Below are 21,438 nucleotides of genomic sequence, written 5' to 3' on the forward strand. Positions count from 1 at the left end.
GTGAACGCTCTTCCTGATTTTATCTCTCCCCTTCCCCCTTGGGCTCAGACTTAAACTTTTGGGGACTGAGTTAAAGGAAATACATCCATAAATCCCCTGCCTTGTGACCCCAAATCTTGGGCTTTGTGACACCTCCTTCTTGTGGCTACCTTTCTCTCTTTGAGAATGTGCTCACTCTCAGGACCCCCAAACAGATAGCTGGAGAGCCTGGTTGATGCAGCGCTGAGAAGGGAAGCTATCTGATAAAAATTCCCAGTTGGGGGTGTTATTTTCAAAGGTCGTTTCCAGGTGGTACTTCATTCTCTTGCCTTTTGATTTCGGATGGTTTCAAAAAAGGGTCTCTTTTTTTTTGTTTTTTGTTTTTTCTACCACTGAGACTACACAGCATCTTTCTTCAGAGATAGCTAACGTCATCTCTTTGCTGTATATTCTTCCAGAGAGACTTGATGCTTGTAAAACCACGCAAGCTTCCTCCCCCGCCAGATGTGCCCGTGGGAGCACGGTAGGCAGTATCGTAGAACGGTTAGGAGTATAGTTTGTAAATCACGCCTCTTGGGTTCAAATCCCAGCTCTACCTTTTGTCGCCTGTGTAAATTACCTCGTTGATGCCTGTGTCAGTTTCCGTGTCTGAGGAAACTGTGTTGGGGTCATTACAATGATTAAGTGAGCTAGTACTGTAAAATACTTCAATCATATCTGTACTGTAGGATGTGCTGGTTGGGATTTTTGTCACCTCAACACAAACTAGACTCATTTGAAAAGAAGAAATCTCAAGTAAGAAAACGCTCCTATCAGCTTGACCTGTAGGCAAGCCTGTGCTTCATTTTCCTGATGAAGGACAGAGATGGGAAGGCCCAGCCTTCCACTGTGGGTGGTGCCACACCTACACAAGTGGTCCTAGGTCACACGAAAAGCCAAGTCGAGCAAGCCAAGGAGAGAAGGCCAGTAAGGAGCACTCCTCTGTGGCCTCTGCTTCAATTCCTGCCTCCAAGTCCCTGCCTTGAACTCCTGCTTTGACTTCAGTAATGGACTGTGATCTGGATACATAAGCCAAATAAACCCTTTCTTCTCCCAAGCTGCTTTTGGCCAGTGTTTTACCGCAACAGAGATGAAACCGGGGCACAGAAGGAAGCAAAAGTTCCCTCGTCAAATCTTAAAAAGGAGAAGAAGAGAGGAGGGGAGTAAAGAAGGAATTGTCCGACTATATTTCATTTTATAACAAAATATCTCTCAGCCATTTTTTCATTTGGTACCTGGGGGAAAGTCTCTCTGTGTTGATAAGACACAGGCTGTTTACCAGCTTCCTGGTGACAGACAGAGCAATTGTCCCCCCTCGCAACTAAAACCACCCCTTGGTGGCTAACCTTAGGTATGGACAGTTTGTGTTTCTGCAGATGTCGTCCAAGTGGAATCGCTGGGTCAAGGAAAGTGTGCATTTGTGGTGTTGATAGCTGCCGCCACCTTGTAGTCACGGCGTTTACACCTGTCTGCCCTCTGAACCAGTGCAGTAAGGAGGACCTGTGTGCAGAGCCCAGGAGATGGGTGCTAATGAGCCTTATGAACTTTGCCCATGTGCTAAGTAGGACTTGTAGCTCACTGAAGTTTTAATTTGCACATCTCTTCCTGGTAGGGTGGATGAGGATCCCAGCTCATGAGCCTGGGCCTTCTTGTCTCATCTATGAACTGTCATCCACTCTGTCCGCCTTTGAGACGAGAACTCTTACTTATTCCTTACTAACTGCTTGGGCCATTTTATACATTAAGGAAACTTGGTCCTTATAGTAGTTTTGGTGTGCGTGTAGCATTTGCTTGTATTCATGTGGGTATACATGTGTGAATGAAGGTGTAGTTATGTGTGTGGAGGTCAGAGGGCCATGGTAGGTACGTTCCTCAGTGGCTCTCTACCTTCTTTTTGTTTGCCTTGCTTCTCTCCTTTTTAGATAGGGCCTCTCACTGAGCGTGGAGTTCACTGCCCAAGCTAGAGTGCTTGGCTGTTGAGTTCCAGGGCTCAGCCTCTCTCCACCCAGCGCTGGGCTACAGATGTGCTCTGCTGCAGCCTCTGGCTCTTCTGTGCATGTGAGGAGTTACGCTCAGTCCTCATCCTTGCATAGCAAGTGTGTTATATGCTTCCCAGACACCATTATATTTTGCTTTAAATAATATTTCCAAATTAAGGGTTTTTTAATTTTTTTTCTTTTTCTTTTTTTTATTGAGAATAAGAAAAAAATGTTTCCGCCTCCTCCCAGCCTCCCATTTCCCTCCCCCTCCCCCCAATCTTCTCCCCCTCCCCCCTCTCTTCTCCCCCTCCCCCCACTCCTCTCCCCCACCCTCTCCTATCCAAAGAGCAGTCATGGTTCCCTGCCCTGTGGAAAGTCCAAGGTCCTCCCCCCTCCGTCCATGTCTAGGAAGGTAAACATCCAAACTGGCTAGGCTCCCACCAAGCCAGAACATGAAGTAGGATCAAAACCCCTTGTCATTGACCTTGGCTTCTCAGCAGCCCTCATTGTCCACCATATTCAGAGAGTCCGGTTTTATCCCATGCTGTTTCAGTCACAGTCCAGCTGGCTTTGGTGAGTTCCCAATAGATCAGCCCCACTGTCTCAGTGGGTGGGTGCACCCCCCGTGGTCCTGACATCCTTGCTCGTGTTCTCCCTCCATCTGCTTTAATTTTTTTTGAGTTTATATTTAATTACATTTCTCCCTTCCCCTTTCTCCCTCCATTACCTCTCACAAATCCCTCCCTTCTCTCCTTCAAGTTCATGGGCTCTTTTTCACTAATTGTTATTGCATGCATATAAGCATATACACATACATACACACACATAAATACGTATAAAACCTAAATGTAACGTCTTCAGTCCCTATAATGCTACCTGTGTTTATGCTTTTATGACTGACCATTTGTGACCCTGGACACATGGTGTGCTCCTCCCCACCTCTCCCCTGTCAGCTTCCTCAGTTGCCAACAGACTTTTGTGTAAGCTTGAGGCCTCATGGACTTGCCTCTGCCCAGTTTGGCATTGATGTCTTTTTTGTTCAGCTCATGTTTGGGTAGCCATATGGTGAGAATGTATGGGTGTGGCTTTTGATATTCTTGGGAAACCCAATCTCACAGTACATCTCTGGTCCTCTGACTCTTAGTCTTTATTCCTTAGATGTGGGAGTGTTCTGTACAAGCACACAGAGGAACCGGACTCCACAAATCTGCATTTTGATTGATTGTGGTTTTATGCTGAGGTCTCTGTTGCAAAATGAAGTTTCCTTGGCGAGGAGTGAAGACTACATGTATCTGTGGGTGTAAGGACTAAAGTTTATAGATTATTGTTAGGGATTATACTGGTTTAGCAAGTTACTAGCTGGAGATTCTCCTCTAATCATAACTTCACCAGCACTGAGCAGCTGGCTAAGTTTTTAGTACCAAGCGTGGTCTCTCTCTCTTGTTGAGCAAGTCCAATAAGAAAGTCACTGGCCACCACCAAGGTGCGCTTGCAACTCCTGCACCCTTAAAGTTACTGTACCATGCTGGTTGTTGATATGGTTCATGGGTGTCACGGATGGGTAGGACTGTCGGTTGCCTCCCTGCTTTAGAAGTTTACATCATTTTTCCTTTTTATTTTTGAGAAATAAACACACCACATAACACACCACATATATTTAGCATTTTAAAGATATTTACATTAAAATATCTTTATTTTATTAATAATTATTTATTAATAAATTATTACATCATTTTCCCACTTCTCATTCTTCCCTCAAACCCCTCCCATGCCTTTTGTCTTTTCTATCTAGTCCCTCTGATTCTCACCTCCAGGTTCCCTCTCAAACTTGTAGCTTCTTTTTCTTTGATTATTAATCACACACACGCATGTACACACACATGCATGCACACACACACACACACACACACACACTGATATAACTTGCTTAGTCCACTTACTGCTGCATCTATATCTATGTCTACATCTACGCCTATGTCTATATCTTTGTCTCCATCCGCTGGGATCGAGTCCCACATTTTCAAAGCTGATCACATTGGTACTGGGTAACCAATTAGGTTCATCCCTGAAGACTAGTTTTCCATCTCTCAGCAGTCATTGGCTGCCTGTAGTTCTCTGTGGGCGGGGCTCTATGAGAATTCTCTTTTCCATATTAGCCTGTCTATTGGTATTACCTCTGTTCCGGTCTTGGTCAGGCAGCCATCTGTTGCAGCATCACAGAGGGAGATTCCCTGTCTTTTCTTCGGGATATAATCTCACAGTAGACTTTCTGGTCCTCTAGCTCTTATGAACTTTCTAACCCCTGTCTTAGAAAAACACCCTCTGTTCAAGCCGAGCATCCCATGATCAATTGTTCTCTATATTTTGACCAGTTGTGGTTTTCCAAATCACCTCCGTGTGCTGCAAAGAGAAGCTTGTTTTGTGAGGGCTGAGAGCTACACTTACCTGTGATTATAAGGATAAGTATTGAGAATGCAGGGACGGTACTGGGTTTCCTCTACGATCCATGACCTCACTAGCCCAAGGTAGTTGTTGGTTACTGCCAAGGTCTGAGTGCCACTGGTGTACCTTAGAAACATCTTGTCACACTAGTGTTGCGGTTCATAGACTTTACAGCTGAATAGGACTTGGTTGCTTTTCTCCTTAAGGAGTTGGCATAGCACCTTCTTCTACTATGAAAGCTAGACATTAGGGAGGGGGCTAGCTCTGGCTAGACTTTTCTGAGTCCTGTGTTTTAAGTAGATGGCATCTTCAACAATAGGGACTCACCTTCAACCTCTGGGAGACAATCAAGGGCAATGGTAATAGCGTATTCTGTTTTGGAAGCCTCATGGATTCCCTTGACCAACAACTCTAAAGTAGGTTCCTAACACCTGGAGCCAAGGTATTTGTTAGATGCTCTATGGATCTTAGGGGGAGGATTGTCAGCCCAAGTGACACAACTTCATTTTATGTGGAGGGGAAGGGGACACACCACATAGAGATCATTTGCCAGTTCAACTATCATGAGCTCTTTCCCCTTTAAGTAGCTGGATTGGTGAACTACAAAATGAAAGTTGGTACAAGAACATGGCCCACAGGATTGGCTAACCAGGACTCTTAGGGGATCACAGAGACTGAAGCAACAATCAGGAAGCCTGTGTGGGTCTGACTTAGGTCCACTGCATGTTTGTTATGGCTGAAGAGCTTGGTGTTCTTGTGGGATTCCTAACATAGGGAGAAGGGGAGATGGCTGACACTCTTGTCTACTTTTGGGACCCTTCTCCTACTGGTTTGCCTCATCCAGCTTTGATATGAAGGTATATGGCTAGTCTTATTGAGACTTGTTCTGCTGTTTAGTTGACATCCCTGGGAGACCTCCTTTTTCTTGAAGGGAAATGAAGGAAGAGTGGATCTGGGAAAGAGGAGAGGTGGGCAGGGCTGGGTGGACAGGAGGGAGGGAAAATTGAAGTCAAGATGCAAAATATGGGAGAAGAATAAATAAAAAATATAAAATAAAATAAAATAAAATTAGGAGTATATTATGTAAAACTTAATAATATATTCTAACAGGCAGAGGAAGTGGAAGCTTTTTAGATAACCCCTGGAAACTGAAACAATGTCCCCTACATATGAGCATTCGCACACTCTCCTTGCCTTTCCAGAGCAGCTGTCTTCCAGGATGGCTGACCAGTGCTAGAAAATCAACCCTCACAAGCATGCAGTTACAGGAAAAAAATAACATAAAATTGCATGTCTTAAAGAAAACTGAAAGTACCTCTTTACCTCCCTTTGAGAGTTCAGGCAGCTTGAATCTTTACTCCTTCTACACCACACGCCCAAACTGGCAATTCTCCTGGAGGAGGGTTGCAAACCCAAACCACACTTGCCCAGACATCTGCAGGCAATTGCTGGGTAAAGGTCCCTGACTACTTATAAAGTACGTTCTATCACTTAACTGCCAAAAGTGGCATGCAGGTTTGAGACTGTTGCTTCTGAGTCCCATGTCATTCATTTATCTTATCCACCCCAAATCAAAATCATTTGTTAATATAAAAATGGTCACATACACACACACCAAAGTTCATTGTCTGAAGTCACCACACCCTTTCAAACTCTTCCATCTCCATGTTTAGTTGGCTACTGAATCATTTATGTTCATTGTTGTAACCAGATAGACACCTTACAAAAAGCAACCAAAGGTGTTATTTTCATTCACATGTACGAGTGTAGGTGACATTGACATGACACTGTCATCCAGAAATGTGCTGGGCCACATGCATAGCTGTGGAAGGACACTAGACTGGTTGCAGGTTAAGTCTAAGAAAGATACAGTTTAGCATGGGAGAGCAGACATGGACATAGCAAGAGCATACTGCACTGGGTCACACTGCACCTGCAGGCAGAAAGCAGTGTGCAGACAAGAAGTAGGATCAGACTATCAAACCCCAAGGCTGATCCCCAACAATCTACTTCCTCCAGCCTCCACCTTCTGAAGCCTCTAAAACTTTCACAAATAGGGTGAGTATCTAGAGACTAAGTGTTCAAATACATGAACGTATGAGGGGCATTTCTCACTCAAACTACACTTGCCACCATGTAGTTGGAGACTGTTCTTTATTCCTGGCCACCCAGACCCAAATAATTGCATAGAAACTATATTAATTACAACACTGTTTGACCAATAGCTGAGGCATATTTCTAGCTAGCTCTTATATCTTAAATCAACCCATTTATTTTTTATTTTGTATTTTACCATGAGGCTCATGGTTTGTTACCTCTTGTTTCTTGGGCAGCTCCATGGCGTCTTTCTCCTTGATTCTGTTTACTCTCTCCCTACATCTCTTCTAGCCTGGCTATATTCTGCCCTGCTATAGGCCAAGCAGATTTATTCATTAACGAATAAAAGCAACACCATCTCCCCTTTTCTGTCTAATTAAAAAGAAAGGTTTTAACTTTAACATAATGAAATTACATATACAAAACAGTTACCAAGCAAGAACTATAGTTGCAATATTTAGTCCATTTACATTTGGCAAATTAAGGAAAATACTCTATCACCTATCCTATCTTTGTGAGTCTAAAGTTTATATCTAATTTATCTTTTATCATAACTAAGAAAAGCTATAACTATGTCTTCAACTTGACCAAAAACCCTAGAAGGATATATTACCTAAGTAAACAGGAAGTATATTGTAAGAAGCTTCCAAAAACTCTACAGTTGACAGAGACATTTCTCTGACCTGAGTTCTTCTGTAACATTGGGGCATCCATCTTCAGCCTACAGGCCCATAGTATCCAGCAGACTTTTCCATGAAGCAATATATTTTAAGCATCAGTCACTTTCTTCTGTGTCCTGCAGAATGTCTGTCAGATTCTTTCATGAAGCAGGAACCCCAAAAGACCGTCTCACCTTCTTTCAGCAAGTTCAGCAGTCATTTTTCTGTCAACCTTGCATGTCCAGTTCATATAGCATACCATCAAGCAGACCAGGCAAAAGCAGTTTCTTGCACAAATGGCTAGCAAACTCAATAAGGAGCCTCTTTGATGCCCATCATCCTCTTGAAGTAATTGGTGCTGCCAGAAGCAGACATATCTCACTGTTGGAAAAAGACTAAGTTTTTAAAACATTTTAAATGCCATATTCTGTAAGTCTTTGGAAGGTTGAGGATTGTCTAACTAACTGAAATATATCTCTGAATATCTAGAAAACCTAAATAACATGACTACAAATTTGATTATTATAAATAATTATCTATTAACCTGTATTTTTAAATTATACTTTACATTTTTAAAAGAAGACCACATACACAATACCTTAAACAAGAGCAGAACTACATATACACGATGTAACAAAATCAACCTTAAATTTGTATCAATAAATCAAGATCTATACCAAGGTAAACTATTCGTTTCTATATTATATCCCCCATTTAAATGAAAGCAAATACTTATAAATAATCATTTTGTTAATTTGGGCATAGTTTTCTCCAAAATGCTTCCTGCTGTTTGTTAGGCAAAGTATTTTTAGGGTTTACAGAGACCTTTCAGGAGGGTCTTGTTCCATTAAACCACATTAGTCTGGAAGGAATTCACAGGTTCTCATCTTCTATGGAAACAAAAGCAGAACCTCTTCCAAAGCAACATATCCTTATACCCAAATTTTGAAGTCAAGATACCTTTATGTTGGTTTGACTTAGCAGACCCTGGAATCAAATGTCTCTCTGCAGTCAAAAAATTCAAAGAAAACACAATAATATACATAATCCAGACTCTCTGTGTATATGTAATATTTACATGACTTATTTTTCTTTACACTTTTAATTTATGACTGTATTCTTTTATATTACTTTTACTGTTTTTTAAAGACTTTGTTTTATTTTTAAACCTATTTCTTTGTATAATTGTCTATACTCTTTTTCTACTCTCTCCCAATCCTCCCTACATTTATCCAACACTGTGACCCATTTAGAGATCTCTTTTATCTGAATCTACCTTTATTGCATATATGTAATCATTTTTGACCAGGAACATTTTTTTTTACATGTTAAACAAGTATAGTAGGACCAACTCAGTGGCCTTGCCTATTTTCTCTGCCCAGTCCAACATGGTGAAGGCATGTTCACTGACTCTGTGAGCCATGTTCTCTTTGTGAGCCATGTTTGCCACCTTAGCTCCAGAGACACAGTGAGTCTATGTTGCCATTAAACGATTTGTAACATGCTGCTCACTGACCCTATTTAAGTGTGGGACCTTCCAGAAGAGCCAGAGTGCTGCCAGTATGAACCAGGGAGCCATCTCTCAAAGAAGCCATGCTGTTTTTTGCTGCTAATGCTGAGTCAGAAAGCCTTCTGTTAATGGAGCCATGCCTCTGCTTACCATCAGCAAACAGAGCCTATCTGAAAAAAAAATGCAGCTATAAGAAGCCACACTTAACTCTATTGTTCTGTGTCTAGACTTCCTTCCCAAGCTCTCTCAGTTTTTATGTGGATGTAGATTGCCCCACATTGGTGCACCAATTTGTAGAAGGAGGCTGCTCTCTTATTCCTGGCTACCCAGACCTTAATAACCACAGAGAAACTATATTAATTATAACATTGTTGGGCCAATAGCTCAGGTGTATTTCTAGATAGTTCTTATATCTTAAACTAACCCATTTTTATTATTTTATATTTTACCACAAGGCTCATGGTTTGTTACCTCTTGCTTCTTGGGCAGCTACATGGTATCTGCCTCCTTCAGCAACTACATGACATCTTTCTCTTTTGGCAGCTATATGGTATCTTTCTCCTTGACTCCGCCTACTCTCTCCCTCTATCTCTTCCAGCCTGGCTATATTCTGCCATGTTATAGGCCAAAGCAGCTTTATTCATTAAACAGTAAAAGCAGCACATACACAGAAGGACATCCACATTGCCACCACAATATGCTCTATTGTGGATGCCAGAAGAGAGTCTGATGATGGGACCTAGGCAAGTTACTAGTCTTAGTCCTCAGGCTCTGGATCTGTACTTTAGGAAAGTCATGGGTCCCCCTAGTACTTTCAACCAGGCTAGTCAGGTTTTTATCACTGTAGCAAAATGCTTAAAATAATCCATGTAGGAAGAAGAAAGGCTTGTATTGGTTTAGTTTTGAAGGGACTGTGGAGATCTCTCAGCCAGCAAAGTGCACATTTTATCAAAGCACACAGGCCTGAATTTGATACCCAGAATACACAGTTTACATGCGTAGACTCCTTTAGGCTCACTGGCCTAAAGTTCAGCATAATTGGAGAGTTCCAGACCGTGTAGAGACCTTCTCTTAAAGATGGGTGTTTCCAGAAAAACAACATCTGTGGTTGATCTCTGACCTCCACATTACACACACACACACACACACACACACACACACACACACACACACACGGGGGTCGGGTGCAGGCATAGGGGCTGGGAGCTCAATCCACGGTCAGAGACCTAGGGTGATGCAGTATATTAAAGTAGATGCATGTGAAGAAGTAGGGCCCCTCGTTCCATAGCAAGGAGAGGAGAGAGACAGAGAAACTATAACACCACTGTTCCCTTTTAGAACATCCATACTGTGACCTGAGACGTCCCCCCTGAACCCCACTTCCCAGCAGCACTGTGCTGAGGACAAAGCTTTTTCTACACAGGACTTTCCAGGGCACACTATATCCTAACTTTAGGAATAGAACTAAATGAGCTGGCACATAGTAGCCATCTGTACAGTGTCTGGCATCCTGGAAGCTCATGATTTAGCTGTTAAAATTGTTACTGCTTTGAGACAGGGTCTTTTTAAATTCATTTTTATTAGCTCTACATTTTTCTCTGTTCCCCTCCCTGCCTCTCCCCCCTTTCAATTCTCCCCCAATGTCCAGGTCTTCTGTAGCTCCTGGTGGTATCTAAATCACAACATAGCTGAGGATGACTTGAACTCCAGGTCCCCATGCCTCTACCTCCCAAGTGCTAGGGTTACAAGTATGCACCAATGTATTCAGTGCTGGGGTGGGACCCAGGGCATCATGGCTGCTAGGCTACTATCAGCAGTGATATATCCCTAGCCTTGTTATCATTATTATTATGATTGTTTAACTGTAGTAAATCCTCAGCTTTTAAAAAGAAATCACATGATTATCAGGGATGCCCTACTTTGACAGCTCCTGTCTAATTGGACAAGACACCTGTCCTGTACTCCTTAAGATGAGTTCCATAGGCAGCCGGGCGGTGGTGGTCCACACCTTTAATCCCAGCACTCAGGAGGCAGAGGCAGGCAGATCTCTGTGAGTTCGAGACCAGCCTGGTCAACAAGAACTAGTTCCAGGACATGCTCCAAAAGTTACAGAGAACCCCTGTCCCGAAAAAAAAAAAAACAAACCGAAAACAAACAAGCAAGATGAGTTCTATGGTATTTTCAGAAAGCTCCTTTGTATGTGTGGTGAGTACACATGTACGTGTGTGCACATATGTGTGTTGTATGCACATGTGTGGGGAAGAGGAAGGTAGTATCAAATGTCTTCCTCAACTACTTCTCCATATTAACCTTTGAGTCAGGAGCTTTCTCTGAACCTGGATTAGGTTAGGCTAATTGGGCGGTAAGTTTCAGAGGTCCTCCTTTTCTGTCTCCCAGTACTGGTATCATAGGCCTGTGTTACCACACCTGGATTTTGACATGTGTTCTGGGGAACCTTAACTCAGGTCCTTGTGATTGCATGGCTGGCGCTTTGCCCACAGAGCCACCTCCCAACCCCTCAGAAAACTTTCTGTTCCCACCATATCTGTAGCCAACAACCAGCTCTTTGATGTCGGCTTATCCTGTAAGGCAAGCTGCTTCCTGGAGAACGAGGCTATCCTAGGTACACTGTTAGTGCCTCTACCTGCTATTTAAACTTAGTGTACTCCTAAAATTGGGGTCCCTAAAATATGGACCAGGATGACTCTCTTTGGGATTTTCTCTATATTTAGAGAATTCTGGGATTTAATGAGCTCTTGGTTGGGAGCCATCTATCTATGGCCACTTACTAGGTAATAACAGAGATAACAGCTAAATATGCGGTATGTGGTCCTAGTATGAGACAGATGGTTTGAACAACAAAGGAAAGAAGTACCCTTTTGTCTAGTATAATGTAGGACTTGATTTAACAAATACACCTTGTCATTGGAAAGCTGGCTCAGTCAGTAAAGCACTTGCCATGCAAGGATGAGGACCTCTGAGTTTGATCCTCAGAACCCACATAGCAAAGACGTGTGCAGGGGCAGGAAGGATGGTTAAGAGATGCACTGCTCTTACAGAAGTCTTGGATTTAGCTCCCAACACCTCCATAGCTCACAACCACCTGCAACTCCAGCTCCAGGGAAATCCAATGCTCTTTTCTAGAGTCCGAGGGTATTGCATGCACAAATGCAAATACATCGGGCGTGCACACACACACACACACACACACACACACACTCAGAAGGGAGGAGACTTTGATTTTAATAGCTCTTTATTCGTGGATATAGCAACTAAAATAGCTGTCAGAACAATTTGTCAGAAGCAGTGTCTGTCACAATCCCCACAGGTTCTGTGGGGATTGCATGTGACCTCCATGCAATCGCCCAAAAGAACTCACAGGCTGCAGCGAATCTGGGAGTTCTTGTAGCCCGAGACATCTCCTAGCTAAGGAAACAAGAACCCTTTCTGTGGGAGGAGTTAGGGAAAGCTATGCACTCATATTTGGGCTCACAGTAATGACTGGACTGCAGGCCTCACATGCTAACCCCACCTTTCCGGGCCTGTGTTGCAGGGATCATGTACCGGAAGTCGTGCGCATCGTCAGCAGCCTGTCTCATCGCCTCGGCTGGGTACCAGTCCTTCTGCTCCCCTGGGAAACTGAACTCCGTGTGTATCAGCTGCTGCAACACCCCTCTTTGCAATGGGCCGAGGCCCAAGAAAAGAGGCAGTTCTGCCTCGGCCATGAGGCCAGGGCTTCTCACCACCGCCCTGCTCTTCAACTTAGCCCTCTGCTTGGCGCACTGCTGAAGCTAAAGGAGATGCCAACCCCTGCTGCATCATCTGTCAGGCACGCACTCTCTCACCTCCCTGAGTCTCTGCTGGGTGTCCTTCTATTCTGGGTAGACAAAAGGGTCTCTTTGTTCCCTTCAAGTAATGAAAGATTGCCATGCACAAATACTTTGTAAGCTCTGAACCAATTCAGTCTGGATTTCCGAGGGTAGTTGAAGAAAATGCATGGAGCTTTCAGAAAGCCCAGCTCTTCCCATCCCAGTCCATGTAACCACCGCCAAGGCCATCCTGGAAGAATCAGCCCTTAGAAGTCATTGAGATATGCATCTGCCCTTCCCAAAGCCTGGAGCTTCCATTCTGTCCCTAATGGAGTCACAGTCTATTCGGGGACTGCGTGAAGGTAACTTTGCTTTTGTGGGAGGGAAGAGTCAGTTTCTGCTCAAGGCTTCTGAACTTGATGCTCATACCCCCTGCTCCTGGAAACCATTTTCCGTGGTTGAATCAGCTGTCTGTGATGACTCAGGACTCAAGAGCTGGGGCTTAGCTTCTCCAGGCCTGGCATCGGTCTGAAAAGTGCTCAGGAACACCTTGTTCGTTCTCCTGGAGGAAGAGTTCCGCCGGGAGGCTAGGAAGATGAGTGGGCTGCGGGCTGAGCGGGTGCTGTCCTTGGTGGAGCTGAAGTGGGCACGCAGGCGTTTCTCATGGTTGGCGTGCTGCAGAGTCAGCCGGCAGCAGAGGACCTGCCAAAACACCTTCCGGAACTGCTGAGAGGACACATTGTACAGGAGAGGGTTGACGACTGAGCTGAGGTAGAAGAACGTGTCGGAGAAGGGGAGAAGGATCATGTATGCCTTGAAGTACGACTTGGTCCAGTCATGTTTGGGTTTTGCTGCAGCCATGATCCGCCGAACCTGATTTGGCATCCAACACACAGCCAGTGTCACCACGATCAGTCCTGGGCAGGCAAGAACAGGAGAGAAAACGAAATGGGGGAGAAAAACAGCATGAGAACAAAAATAAATAAATAAAAACCCATAAAATATTCAAGCCCTTGGTTCTGTTGCTTACTGGCCAGGAAACGGTACCAATTTTTCACTGCTGTGCTTGACGGCTTCTTTATGCTACCGGCAAAGGAGAATTTAATGCTGCTTCAAGCTCAGGGGACTTGGCTATGTTAAAGAGCGTTAAATGTTTTCAACAGTGTATTTATACCTGTGGGTGCCCGTTAATTTTCAAAATGTTTTCATTGTTGCGCGTGTATCCAGAAAATATCTCATGTTGGCCATAAATCTGGTTTTGTCTTTTTGTTTCTAGATAGGACCATAAGCTATAGCCATATTAGATGAAATGGTATTTGTTTTGTAAACAATGACAGGACTAAGAAGACCCAGTGACATTTTTAAGTCAAATAGAAGTTGTTTCTCCTTGGTTCAACAAATATATTTTAAGACAATGATTTAGGATCCAAGTTCAGCAGAAGCAAAATCAGGGACAGATTATTATACAGAAGTACCACTCAGGTCCCCTCCTTGTGCATGAGGCACTGGCTATCTGGACACTCATCTGGATGTACCCACTCTTGCATTCTAGTTACATAATCACATCCACCTCTACAGTGCTAACAAACTGAAATCGTAAAACAAGATACATATATGTATGTCCCAAAAGGTATATGTACCTCTAACCATGATGCTTTCATCTCTGCTAATTTTAAAACATTTTCAGAAGCAATGCCCCTTCTACCTTCACATGGGAAAACAAATTATCCCCAAACACCCAAATCTCTGAAGCTCATTTTGTGTACAGACCCTCGGCCTTTGTGGCACTGAGCTGCAGTGTGGACGGCTAGGAATGATCAGGTCCTACGGAAGAGGGAGGTACCAGCCAGCCCACCCCCTTCCAGACACTCATTTGAATGCCCCACGCTTTCATTTCAGAGCCACCTGGAACTACAAGATGATGAGATTACACCGGGCGCGGGAAGGGGGGGACAAGAAAAATAAGCCTGGGAATCTTTAGGGCTTTCTCTTTTCTCAAGAAGCTGAGCACCCAGAACAAAAGTTCCCAGGAGAGGGGCAATTATCTTAAAGCAGAATTTGGTGGGACTGGAGAGATGGTTCAACAGTTAAGACCTAAGTTCTGTTTCCGATACACACATCAGGCAGAGAACAGTGGTCCACCACTCTATTTGCAGGGGGATCTGACACCTTCTGGTCACCTCAGCACCTCGAGTCCTATGCAATTTTTTTTTAATTTTGCATTTTACAAGTAGTTCTTTGCAATCTGACCCAAATTCCCTAGAAAATTCAGAGAAATAACAATTGGTAGCTACAGTTTCTTGCCCAGAATAGAAGGTCCATAGTTCTTTGGTTAATGGCCCAGGGCAAGCAGGTGTGTTCATGAATGCAGGGTTAGCCCAAGTATCCTTTGACTGGTGGGGGAGGAGCCCTTGAGGGTACATAACTCAGCTTCTCCCAAAGACAGACGCTTCAAACAAAGCCATCTGTCAGCAGGGAGAGCCTGGGAAACTCAGCTCCTTTGTGAATTTCCAAGGATTCCTTCTGTAGAGCCTCAGCCCGGGCTTTGAGATAAAAACCAATCTGCTTGCTTCTCTGCTTTGAATTTGTTTCTGGGAGAACAGTCAGTAAATCTAAGAATAAAACAGGCAGCGCAACATATTGATCTGATGAAAAGGCTAAATAAATAAATAAATACGATCTCAAGTCCAGAGCTGATTCCAAATCACCTTGTTACCACTGCTGGATAAAAACAAAAATACACACTTTATGAATTAAAAAAAAAAAAAATTAAAAAAAAAAAAAACACCTGCACAGGAACCCAGGACTTTAAGGGGCTGCCAGCCACCAGTACCGGACTTGCTCTGAAGTTTGATAGTTCTGAGTGACTGGCTCAGTATTGATTATGAGGGAGAACAGATGCCTGGATGGATACGTTTCCACTAAGCTTCACGGTCCCCGTCCCCCTCCCCCCCTTACTGATTTTTGCAGAGCAAGTCCAGCCATCGTATGAGGACGTATTTGTTAGAATATGTCAATCAAGTGCACAGCTTTCTGTGCAGGGTGTGCGACCCTGTGGGAGGCTGCTCTCTGAGAGTCTGGAAGACTGACTAGAAGCTCCTTGTACCTACCACAGGCTGAACATGGAAGAGCTTTGAGAGGCAACCAACAAATGTGATGAGAGAAGGCAGGTTGGAGAGGAAAGGGAGGGACATTAGGGTGGAGGGGAGAGGTCTAGGGAAGAAGGGGAGAGGTGGGGGGAGGACAAGAAGGTCCTGAATGTCCTCTTGCATTGCACCACCTTCTGCTGTCTTCATCACCCGCTTACACATCCTTCCATTAGCTTCCTGCATGCACTCGCTCAGCGCCAGTCATCCAGCATCCCATTGAAAGAAAGAGATTTTAGTTTCAAAAAAAGAAGGAATGGAAGAAGGGAAGAAAGAGGAAGAGCAGGGGGAGGAAACCCAGTCTCCAGGTAGGAGAAAAGGGACCGGAGCTTGCTTTGTAGTCTCAGCCAAGATGCCATCCTGGCTGTGAAATTGAAATGAGATAGCACATGGCAGGTGGGTGCATCTGAGTGAGTGGCAGCAAATGGGAGAAAAGCTCAAATTCCTCACTGATAAGGAGCCCATAAGGAAGCTAGGCTTTCTGGCTGTAGAAGTAGGTCGGCAGGTCAGTGAGTTCAGACCTGGAAGAAGAGAGACAGGGTGTGAATAGAAATGGGTGGGTTCTAATTGGTACGCACAAGCAGGCCTAGACACATAACCAGGAGTTGGAAATTAGCTTTCTCTACTCCAGTTTCTGTGCTGGGCACTTACCCCCCACATGGGTTTCTGTCTCTAACAACCCAGAGAGGACCTTCACTTAACAAATGAGAGGCCTACCCATCTCCCAAACCTGTGATGCAGAATCCCTTTTCCTCTCAAGATGCAGCACTATCAATTTCTCCTGTTTTCAGTTTGGTAAGGAAACACAGGCAAGATGGCTATAAGGATGACTTAGCTGTGAAAGTACCTGCCTCCCAAGAGTTCAGGTCTCTGGTCCCCATGTGGCATGACAAGCCCACCTGTGATGCCAGCCGTGGAATGTGGAGACTAGGGATTCCCAGGGCAACATGGCTAGTAAGACTAGCCAGATTGGTAAGCTCTGGGCTTGACTGAGAGGCCTTACCTCTGTGAATAAGGTGGAAGAGCTAATTAGCAAGGATCAACAACATGACGTCAACAATGATGTCACTTGCACACACATATGCCCCATACACGTGTCAACATATGTATGCAAACACGCATGCATGCACATGCACATACCACACAAAGAGACATGAAGATGGAAGAAAAAAAGAGGCAGGAAAGTCGTCATTAACTGTGGCCCCTATATGATCTCACTCTACCCACGGAAAGAACAAGCCATACATTTAAATGTTTGCAATCACACTAAAAATAAAAACGATGACAACAATCGGTGACAATTTTTACAATGCGGCCTAACTCCACACACGTGTAGCTCGATTTCTCATGCAAGTGAAATAAATATGTAATCATTGTGAAAATATCGTGGGTGAGATGTTTTAATTCTTCACTCACCCCTCCCCCAAGCTAACTCCCCCAAGTGCCCCGTCCCCAGACACATCCACAGCCTGCATTTGCGACACCACCAAGCATTGCTGAATCCGAATTGGATTTCTGAATGTGTATCCCTGACTTTTTGCCAGCCCCACACTAGAAACCCTTCTGGAAAAGTGCTGGACAAATTATTCAAAATCTACATTGTTCTGAAAGTGCAAAAATGTCTCTGCATGTCTCTTCCCAAGCTCTGCATGTCTCTTCCCAAGCTCTGACTCTCAGGAACACACAAATCATGCCAACTACCTGGTGGAGCTGTTGGCATATCCTTCCCCCGCCTCAACCAGACGTGAGAAAAATGTTTGCCATTCTGTGTTTAGAAAGATGATTTTGTTCTATGAAAATGGAGTGCTGGGTATACGAGGGGACACCAATGGCAGTCTGAGACATACCCACAGGCAGTGTGAGAGTTGAGTTAGCCTTTCTAGAACAGGAAGCCAACCATCCCCTTTGTGCAAAATTTGTCATTTCACAATGACAGCTAATTGTTCACTTTTACATTGAAAAAAATATTCATCCTTTTCCATGATACACGGTTAGGGACAAATATCATACCTACCACGTCCAGAAGTAACGTTCTCTTTCAGCTGTCTATGATTGGCTCAACTCCAGTCCCAACTTCTCTAGAGCTAACACAATGCTTTAAAGTCTTATTCATGGCTTAATGGAGTGCATTAAAGATTTGACTAAATTTATGTTTGGCTGCAATCAATTTAGACTTGTGTATTACATTTGGGGAAAGAAATCTATAATGCTTTGGTCTGTGTGCTGCAGCATGGAGCCCACATTTAAACAGTGTGAGTGTGAACTTGAATGAAGATTGGCGAACTGAGCCCTCTCACGTAGAGCAGGTAAACTGTCTTAACTGGATTATTGATAGGTCAGTATTATACCCCAGACAGCACTGCACTGTGGACTCAGAAATGCCTTCATATCTTATCTGCTTCTCCACATAAAGCCGTCTGCTTTGGCTCCTCCATCACAACTGTAAAGTGACAAGAGCCATTAGGCAATAACGCACACACACATCCTTGGAAGAATAATGTTTACAAAACAGGTGCAGGGCTGCAGAAATGGCTCAGTGGGTAAGGGGCTTGCCACACGAGTGTGGGAACTGGGGTTGTTCTCCAGAACCCACATAAAGCTAGATGCCATAATGTGTGCCGCAGGAGGTGGAGACAGGCGAACCCCTGGGACCTCCCAGGCCAGGTAGCTTGCTGTATGCAGCAGTGAACTAGAGAACCCATCTCAAAAACAAGGTGAAAAGCAAGGACGCAGGCATCCGAGGCTGTCCTCTAACCTCCACACGCAGTGTGCTTCCTGGCATTTGCACAGCCACACTGGCACACGTGAGCATTGTCCTAGCTTGGTGTCTGTGTGGCTGTGATAAACACGATCAAAAGCAAGTTAGGGAAGAAAGAGGTTATTTCATCTAAAAGGTTAGAGTCTGTCATCAAAGGAAGCCAAGGCAGGAACTTAAAGCAGAAAACAAGGAGGAATGCCGTTTCCGGATTTGCTCCCAGGCGAATGTTCAGCAATCTTTCTTATATAACCCGGGCCCCTGTTAATCCCTAAAATGGGAGGAATAAGACCATTGACCGAAATCATCGTGGTATAATTAAAACAAACAATTAATTAAAGCAAGCTTCCTTATTTATGTGTGTAGGCTGCCTCCCCCCTTAGGGCTCAGAGATCAGCATGGGATATGAGGAAGATGAGGTTTTGTAGCTCAGAGATGGGGGTTTCCAAATGGAGGGTTGACAAAGTAGGTGGGGTTCCAGGAGTGGAACGTAAGCATAACAAGTTAGTCATAATGACCTCCTGAAACAAAGGCGTGATTGCAAGGTTGTCGTAACAAGGAGGCCATAACAACCTTTTGAAGCAAAGGTAGGCTGCAAGATGGCTATTACAAGTGTTTGAATGAAAGGCATGGTTGCCGTTTCCTGGAACAGCCAGAACAGAATCATTTATAGTTAAAGTTACAGAGGGGGCATAGCCCAAACCTAGAGAAACAGATCTAATCACAAACAGGAATGAACCTTGTTTGTCTTTGATATAAGATGACTTTCAAGCCTAGGATAGAGGCAGGCTGGTTCATCGGCCTACCTGCCTCAGTACCACCCACAGTGGGCTGGGCCCTCTTATATCAATTAGCAATCAATAAAATGTTCCATGCACATGCCAACAGGCCAATCTGAGGGAGGCAATTCTTCATTTGAGGTGTCTCTAAGTTTGTGTCAAACTAACAGCTGAATCTACGACAACGATGCATACACAAAGATTAAAGAAACTCTCCCCCTGAAAACAGGAGCAATACACACGGCTAACTCCACACCCTGAGTATGGGGGCAGGCATTTGTAATCCCAGCACCGAGGAGCTGGTGGAGTCTCCACAGCATTGGGGGCAGATGGCTTGCTTTAGTTTCCACAGATGCATTTGTTTCTGCAGCCCTGGACGTGGTGGCATTGACTTCCAGGACTATGCTCTCCTTTCTCCTCTCTGACCATTAAGGTAAAGGTCATTTTCAACTATATCACTGTGGTCATCTCAAAGTCTCAGAAGAGGCCATATCCTGTCGCAAATGAGGACACTAGGCCAGTGATTTTCCCAAGATCTCCAAGGTTCAGAGCACAAGGCCTCTTGTCCCATGCTCATAGCATTGAGCCACCCTATTTTTGACTGCCACTGGAGGCCTCTGTGCTGCTGTAGTTTATGGGGGCGAGTCAAGTTTTAGGCTCAAGTGCTGACTTGTCAGCGTGGGAGGAGGTGAAATAGACATCAACACAGCTGGCCACAGTCCAAGTTAAAACTCAGTCCCCCTCAAAGATGCATTCATTGGAATTCTTAGGTGCATGAGTCCCACCCAAAGGAACAAGAAACTCCAATCTCAGACAACCAAGAGTGTTCATGGTACAATGTGGAGATCCGGCCTACAAGGACTCTATCCATCTGCCCATGTATCCATCTGACATTTATTCTATTCATCTGTCTAGTTCTTATCCACTCATCTGTCATCAGCCTATCTAACGTGGTCATTTATCTGTGTATACATGTATCTGTCATCTATATATCCATCATACATTATCTATCTGTCAATCATCATTTTTCTTCCAGCCAGCTATCTACCATCTATCTATCAATAAGTTCTTCTGACCATTCATTTCTCTAACAGTGGCCTATTATCTATCTACCTACCTACCTTCCTATCTATCAAGCATCTACTCATCTCTCACCTATGTCCCATTTATCACTCCTCTGTCTTTCCAATCACCCATCCGTCATATATCAGCTATCTTTCCACCTGCCCACCCAATCTTCCACTCATCTATTATCTGCCATCTAGCTAGCTACCAGCTATTTTTGATTTCTCACTTGTCTGTCTACCTATTTATCTGTCCATCTATCTTATATTAGTACTTACACAGAAGTCATGATTAAGCCAGGCTTGGTGGCATCATTTATAATACCAGCACTAAGGAAGCTGAGATAAGTGGATCCCTGGAGCCTGTTGGCCGGTTAGAGACTTTAGCTTAAACCAAAAGTCTGGTGCCTGAGAATAATACCCAAGGTTGTCTTCCTGCTCCACATGCAAGTGCACATGAATTGCATCCAGACAACCATGCACAAATACACTGAGAATTGTTATTTGCTAGTACTGACTGAGTAGAGACGATCTGGAAATTTATATCTATTCCCAGAAAGGTGGTTTGTGTGATTTTAACAAATCCCAAAGAGCTCCTTTCCTATCTATGTCAGAGGTCCACTTCCCTGAGCTATAGGAACCCCATGGGTGCAGTGGCAGGCTGAGGGTGATGAGATTTCTGTGATTACCATGGTCGTTTTGCCCCTTTGCTACTCACTTCTACTTTCTAATTTAACTCTGGTTACAGTGCACAAGGACTAAACATTTCATTAGCTCTTGTTTGATTGTATTTATTATATTTATAGTCTCAGAGTGTCCTTATTCACGCAGCAGACACCTCTTGATTGACAGTGTTCTATTATGCACATTGTCTGTCCTAGGTATTGAAGCTAAGAAGACAACACGACCTCAGCCTAGGTAGCTCAGAACCACGAGAAAGGTCAAAGGGAAGCCTTACGGCAGCCAAAGCCAGGTCTATCCAACTTCCCACAAACAGGAACAACCAGATTTTTTTTGAAAGGACAGAAATTTCAACTTGACATGGAAGTCTCTACTGAATTACCTATGAAATTTACCTTTGGAGAACTATTTTGACTATTAACTAATAAAGTATCACCTAGTCCACTTTAGGAGGTACTATTCCCTCTTTAGGTCATCATGAGTTATAATCAAAATCTAG

The 21,438-nt window shown here is 44.0% G+C and overlaps 2 protein-coding genes across 4 annotated transcripts in view; one reads left to right on the plus strand and one right to left on the minus strand.

Annotated features, from left to right (window-relative positions):
- Nucleotides 1–12,501, plus strand: part of Lypd1 (LY6/PLAUR domain containing 1) — a 44,608-nt gene extending 32,107 nt beyond the window's left edge. For both annotated transcript variants that reach the window (XM_050161467.1, XM_050161468.1), the window contains one exon: nucleotides 12,259–12,501. In XM_050161467.1, the coding sequence (XP_050017424.1) occupies nucleotides 12,259–12,494 (236 nt within the window). In that variant the 3' untranslated portion in view covers nucleotides 12,495–12,501. The remainder of the gene's footprint in view (nucleotides 1–12,258) is intronic.
- A 420-nt stretch (nucleotides 12,502–12,921) lies between these two features.
- Nucleotides 12,922–21,438, minus strand: part of Gpr39 (G protein-coupled receptor 39) — a 189,242-nt gene continuing 180,725 nt past the window's right edge. For both annotated transcript variants that reach the window (XM_050161465.1, XM_050161466.1), the window contains one exon: nucleotides 12,922–13,431. In XM_050161465.1, the coding sequence (XP_050017422.1) occupies nucleotides 12,938–13,431 (494 nt within the window). In that variant the 3' untranslated portion in view covers nucleotides 12,922–12,937. The remainder of the gene's footprint in view (nucleotides 13,432–21,438) is intronic.

The sequence above is a fragment of the Alexandromys fortis genome, unplaced genomic scaffold, assembly GCF_014885135.2.
Source record: "Alexandromys fortis isolate MF-2015 unplaced genomic scaffold, M_Fortis_MF-2015_v1.1 scaffold_109, whole genome shotgun sequence".
NCBI classification, from domain to species: domain Eukaryota; kingdom Metazoa; phylum Chordata; class Mammalia; order Rodentia; family Cricetidae; genus Alexandromys; species Alexandromys fortis.